This window comes from Monoraphidium neglectum, assembly GCF_000611645.1.
Source record: "Monoraphidium neglectum strain SAG 48.87 unplaced genomic scaffold scaffold01625, whole genome shotgun sequence".
In the NCBI taxonomy this organism is placed as follows: domain Eukaryota; kingdom Viridiplantae; phylum Chlorophyta; class Chlorophyceae; order Sphaeropleales; family Selenastraceae; genus Monoraphidium; species Monoraphidium neglectum.
The window spans coordinates 6,096-12,004 of NW_014012003.1; the positions used below are offsets into that span (position 1 = coordinate 6,096).

The 5,909-nt window shown below is 65.1% G+C and overlaps 3 protein-coding genes across 3 annotated transcripts in view; all 3 read left to right on the plus strand.

Moving 5' to 3' along the window:
- MNEG_8510 (hypothetical protein) overlaps positions 1-600 on the plus strand; it is a gene marked incomplete at both ends in the record, with an annotated part of 1,387 nt that extends 787 nt beyond the window's left edge. Inside the window, 2 exons of the mRNA XM_014043016.1 lie at positions 14-220; positions 430-600. Of these exons, the coding sequence (XP_013898470.1) occupies positions 14-220; positions 430-600 (378 nt within the window). The remainder of the gene's footprint in view (positions 1-13; positions 221-429) is intronic.
- A 1,255-nt stretch (positions 601-1,855) lies between these two features.
- Positions 1,856-3,585, plus strand: MNEG_8511 (hypothetical protein; the record flags this gene model as incomplete). Its single annotated transcript, XM_014043017.1, has 4 exons — positions 1,856-2,107; positions 2,337-2,480; positions 2,725-2,905; positions 3,167-3,585. The coding sequence occupies 4 exons, from the start codon at positions 1,856-1,858 to the stop codon at positions 3,583-3,585; spliced, it is 996 nt and encodes a 331-aa protein (XP_013898471.1).
- Positions 3,586-4,828: 1,243 nt separating this feature from the next.
- The window catches only part of MNEG_8512 (hypothetical protein), a gene marked incomplete at both ends in the record, with an annotated part of 2,721 nt that continues 1,640 nt past the window's right edge, over positions 4,829-5,909 (plus strand). The window contains 2 exons of the mRNA XM_014043018.1: positions 4,829-4,848; positions 5,383-5,514. Of these exons, the coding sequence (XP_013898472.1) occupies positions 4,829-4,848; positions 5,383-5,514 (152 nt within the window). The remainder of the gene's footprint in view (positions 4,849-5,382; positions 5,515-5,909) is intronic.

The window sequence follows — 5,909 nt, forward strand, 5'->3', positions numbered from 1 at the left end:
CTCCCCGCCACAGAACTGCTGCGGCCGCCTGCACGCGGGCGAGCCCGCGCCCGGCCCCGAGGCGCTGCTGCGCGCGCGGTTCAGCGCGTACAAGCTTCAGCTGGCGGACTACCTGGTGGCGACGACGCACCTCAAAAACCCGGAGCACACGGGGGATGCGAAGTCGTACTCGCGCGTGGTAATGAAGACGGCGCGCGCCAACACTTTCATATCCTTGCAGGTGGGGCGGCTCGCGCATCACGCATGAGAGGGGCGAGGCGGGGGCAGGCGCTGGTCGCCTCGAGAGAGGGCAGGAGACAGCTGGGGCGCCTTGGGACGCGCCGCGGTCGCCAGGCTGGGTCAAAAGAGCGCCCCTTTGATGGCGCCCTCGTTTGAGACCGTGAAAAAAAGTGATCGCCTCCTGCACGCGGCCTGGCGCCATCTTGGCAGGTGGAGAGCCAGGAGCCCGGCGCTACCGAGGACGAGGCCTTCATCACGTTTACTGTGCACACGCGCCACAACGCGGCGGCGGCGCAGGGGCGGCCGGCGGACGCGACGCGCGAGAAGAGCCAGTTTGTGCGTGAGGGCGGCAGGTGGCTGTACCGCGACTGCGTCGAGTAATGGGTGGCGGGATTTGGCGTCGCTTCGAATGCGCGTGCGCCGCAGCGGTACAGTACGACGATCACTGGTCCTGACTGGGCACTGACGGCGCGCAGCGGTTGCGGTCCCAGATCAAGGGTTGCTGTTCAGGGCGGCGGGCTTACGGGCGGCAGCTGGCGGCGGAGGGCGGCACTCGCGGGCGCATCGCGGGGGGATCTGGGAGTCGGATTCCATAGAGATGATGTCATGGCCATGTGACGGGGGCTCTGTTGAGCGCTGGCAACACGCAGAATGCCAAGCCACAGTTGGAATTAGCATATGCAGTCAGAGTGCCCGTCTCCCTACGTGCTCACGAGTCAACTTGCAGCATCACACTAGCCTGCACCCCGGCACCTGCGCGCTCGTTTCGTCGAGTCGCTCGCGCCGAGCGACCCCAAGGGCCAGCGGTGCACATCGGGGCTCTCATAACAATCAGTTTCTGGTCTCATACACGTAGCGTCGACAGGAAATTCCGTCGAGCAGCGTGAAGCGAGATTATCTAGCCAGTGCCGCGGAGAGCCAAAGCCGCGCAGAGCCAGCAGCAATCCCTCTGCTCTGATATCGATATGAAGGGCAACTTGTGCCTTAATCGTGGCGGGGCCCCCGCGTCCCGCTTCTCGAGTTCATCCAGGGTGCGGGCCTTGGATTTGTCGCGCTGTGCTCGTTGAAAGTGGAAGCCCGCCGCGATTTTCTACGACATCATTATATTCCTGTATTTGCACGCAGGCGTGGTGCTGGGGCCATCCAGCTGGAGTGAGAAGCACCAGCGTTGCTTGTGCTGCGTCGCAACAGCAGCATGAGCAGGGGCGCAATGGCGGTCGCACCGCTGTCTACAGTGGCGCAAAGACTCCGCAGACAGCTGTTGGTCCCTTGAGGTGGGTAGGAGTCGCATGAGCAATCGGGTAATTGGTGGAATCGACAGGGGGTGCGCGGCAGCCCGCACCTGGCAGTAATGGGTCTAGGACGAGGGGACCCATGCGCCCCCAGTCCTTGGACTTGGGCCGAGCGCACTCTCCTCGTCTGATGCACGGTACACGGCTCCATGCATATCAGAGCTTGCGCCCCACGAGCAGCCGCCGCCTCGCCCTGCCGCCGCTGCAGGAACGGCACCACCAGCAGCAGCGACCAAGCGCAGCAGCAGCAGCAGCGACCGCACCAGCAGCAGCAACCGGAGCAGCAGCAACGACTAGAGCTGCGGCAGCCGGAACGCGCCAGGTCGCCAGTCGAGGAACTCCTCATGCAGTCGCTCGGCGGCGCCGCCGCCGGCGCCTCCACAGACGACGCGGAGCCGTCGTCGTCCGCGCCTGCCGGCGGCGCCGGCGCGGCGGCGGCCGCGGTGGGCATGCTGGGCGGCATCGCGCTGCTGATGGGCGGCGGCTATCTGTTCAGGGAGCCGATCAAGCACTTCCTGACATTCTTTATTGACGCGGTGGACGAGTGGGGCCCGGGCGGCTACGTGGCATATGCAGCTGTCTACACTGGGCTCGAGGTGGGCGCGCGGCGCGACGGTGGTCCCAGAAGCCAAGCGGGCGCTGTGCGGGGACGCTCGCGGGGGCGCGGCGCGGGAGGCAGGAGAGGGTGGGGGTGGACCTTTTGGGACCATCGGCGGTGGGCCGCGGTGCCCAGAGCTGCCTCCACGCGCCGGAGCCGTGGGATTCCTCTTCACTCTCTGAGCATCCCACCGCGTGCCGCCGTCCTCCTCACTTCTTCTCCCCAAGGTGCTGGCCGTGCCGGCGATCCCCCTCACCATGACCGCGGGCGTCATCTTCGGCCCCCTCGTCGGCACAGCCATCGTGTCTGGCAGCGCCACCCTGGCCGCCACCATCGCCTTCCTCATAGCCCGCTACGCGGCGCGCGACAAGGTGCGCCCGTGCGCTGCGGCGCGCCCCCTCGCGGCGCCGCGCCTTGGTCCTGGCGGCGTGCAAGCGCCTGCAATCCGGGCTGTGTATGTGGGCCGCCTCTGCAGGCCTGTGATGGTCTCAAGCTTCATTTGTGCCGTCTGCCGCGCGTCTTCCCCGAGGTTGCCATGCGCTCGCGGCTTGACCACCCAGGCCCAACCCTCCTTCATACCCCGCAAATACACAACGCAATGCGAATCTGCCGCAGATCATGTCATTCGCGCGCCGCAACAAGCGCTTTGCCGCCGTCGACCGCGCGATCAGCCAGAACGGCCTCAAGTTCGTGACGCTGCTGCGGCTGAGCCCGCTGCTGCCGCTGGCGGCGAGCAACTACCTGTACGGCCTGACCAGCGTCGATTTGGGAAGCTACGTGCTTGGCAGCTGGATAGGTGCCCCGCGCGGTCGCGGGGGATGAGGGATGGGCTGGCTGACATGGACACAAGGATTTTTGACCAGGGACTGCCAGCGCGTTTGTCATGGGATTGACGCTGTATGCTCATGTTATGTGGGGCCAGATCGCAAGCAAGAATCTTACCAGTGACGACGCCGCACGCCCCCGGCGCTGTTGCAGCCCGCAAACTTTATTAGGTCGCTCTCACGCGCCGGCGGCCGCGACCGCCCCCTGCGCCTTGGTGGGACCCCCTTTGCAGGCATGCTGCCCGGCACGTTTGCGTACGTCACCACCGGCCACGCGGGCAAGTCCGTGCTGCTTGAGGGCGGCGGTGGGGACGCGTTGAGCGTGGCGCCGTGGCAGGTCGGGCTGGGGATTGCGGCGACTGTCGTGGCGCTCGGGTTCATAGGGCAGCTGGCCAAGAAGGCGGTTGAGGAGGCAGATGCAGAGGTGCGGGAGCAGGAGGAGGCGCGGGCCCTTCAGCAGCAGCAGGAGCAGCAGCAGGGGCAGGAGCAGCGGCAGGCGCAGGGGCATGAGCAGGGGCAGGGGCAGGGGCAGGGGCAGCAGCAGGTCGGCGACGGCCACGGCCACGCTGTGGGGAAGGTGCTGGCGCGCGGCGGCGGCAACGGCAAGCGGGCGCACGGCGACGAGGAGGAGGGCGGCGGGCGGCAGGTGTGAGGGCACGAGGGAAAGCGGTGGAGCATGCCCATAGAATCGTACCCCTGTGCGCGCCCGCGCCGCGCCGGCCCTTCAGGACGGCGGGCGCGCCGCGGGCCGTTTTTTCCTGCAAGCGGGCGGCTTTGCGATGGCTGCAGCCGCCGGGACCCGATGACATCACCATCCTCACATGTGTGTACCACCAACGCTTTGAATGGACGGCCGCACGTACAGCTGTGATTAGCGCCGTCCGCCGCTGCAGCAGCGCGTGGGGTGCACTGCCAGGTCGCTCGAGCATATGCATGGTTGGGCGCTGCCCTCTGGTTTTTGAAGGTTTTGGGCTGTTGTCGCGGCGCCGGCGGCAGGCGCGATTCTGCACATGCGTCTGAGCGGGGTGTTGCGCCGCTCACTCTCGGGCCCCGGCTGCAATGCATGGAGACCACACACATGAGTTTACTTTTTGCCACTTGGAAAGAAGGGGGCCGAAAGAGCGGCGCACACGTTGCATCCCCGCTTGAAGCCGCCAGTCCTGTTGAGAAGTTGCTCGTGCTGGCTTGGCGATTTTGACGCGCGCGGCCCCGCGCTTATGGCCATGCGCACCGCGCCGGGGCTGATCAGTTGCACTTCTTGCAGTCTGGCTCATGTTGCCCCTTTTCAGACAGGCATCCCCAGCCCCATTGCGGGTGATGTTTGGGGCGTTGCAAAGTTGTGCGTGTAACGCAGGTCGAGAATCAGCCTGGTGACAACTGGGATGGAGGATGTAGGTTACGTACTATCACGTGTGTGTGGGCCGCCTTGCTGCCACGCAACTCAGCTCATCTTGTTGAAGCGCCACTGTAGCTTCACACCTGCCTTCTCTGGCTGCAGTGCAGCCTCTGCACCTCAAAGTTGACATCGGCCAGAGAGCAGAGGGCAGCGACCGCCACGCCGCTCGCAGTGCAGCTGCTCGTGCCGTGATGGAAGTTTGGCAGAGTAGGCTGCATTAACTAGATTCCCATCGAACTGTTGTGAACATGTAACTTGGGCCTGTCAAGTACGGTAATTGCGATGCCGTGGGCGGTTTTGGTGAACCCGCCAAAGGTGTGATGAAAAGCGTCCAAGGCTAAGCAAAGACTGATTTATCCTGCAAGATATCAATTTCATGCAAGTAGATTGCTGCGCGAAGCACAGCAGGCCCCGCGAGCGTGATGGGTGCAACCCGCGGGCCCCTGGAGCAGTGGATAGTATTTATTTTGGCCTCTCAAATCCTTCTCAGTGCTAATGGATGCTCGCCACCCGCGTATGGTAAGCCTCGCAAGCGCCGCTTGGTGCAGCGGTCGCCGCCAGTCTCAGCTCATCAGCACGCAGCGGCGCCTCTCCCCGAACAGGCAGGACGACGCGCCTCGCCCTCGCATCGCCCCGCCACTGTTTGACCCTGCAGCCCAGCCGCCGCGGGGCCAGCCCCCACCACCACTCAAGTTCGTAGACGGGAAGGTGATCAACTTGGCGACGGGCGACCCTATCACAATCAAGGCGGTGAACTGGTGTGTGGGCTTTGCACCTGCAGCCCGCAAGACAAACGTACACACATTGGAACAATGCGCAGCTTGCGTAGGCTTTACCGTGCAGTGCGTGACACAACCCCTAAATCAAGTCACAGCGGGCAGAAGGCACGTACGATGCAGCCGCACGCCCACCCCCCTTAAAACACCGTGCCCGTCTGCGCCAGGGACACCTTCCCTTTGCCCGCTCCAACCAGTGCTTTGTGCTACACAGTGCTGTGCCACTTCTCCCCTCCTCGTCCCCACTCCCTCCGCGTCCCTCGCACGCGCCCCGCAGGTTTGGCTTCAACAACGGCCAAGGGGCGGTCGACGGCCTCTGGGCCGGCGGCAGCGACCTGGCCACTGACTTTCTGGAGGTGGTGCGGCTGGTGTCGCTCCTGGGATTCAACGCCGTGCGCCTCCCGTTCCGGTGAGCGCTCGGCAGGAGGTCGACACGCGGGGGGTTCGCTGTCGCTGGAGCAAGGCGGCTTGTGCTGTTGAGTTGACGCGGAGTCGCTGGCTGCGGAACCGTGAGCCCTGAAACGTCGAACTTCGCGTCGCGGCGGGCACCAATGGGCGTTTTTGGTCTATCCGCCCATTCACCAGGTAACGTTAGCTTTGAGGTGCACCGTCTGGTCGATATGCAACCACTCATAAGCTCGTGCAGCTGCACAGCCATGCGCATCAGGGGCCGCTCCCCCAGGCTAAGTGAACCCTGCCGCCCCAACTGTAATAATCCGACCAGGTTCCTGGACCTGCGGTCGCCCGCGCCCGACAAGACCCGCCAGTGCCGCCCCTCGCCCGAGTGGCAGCTGAAGCGGCGGG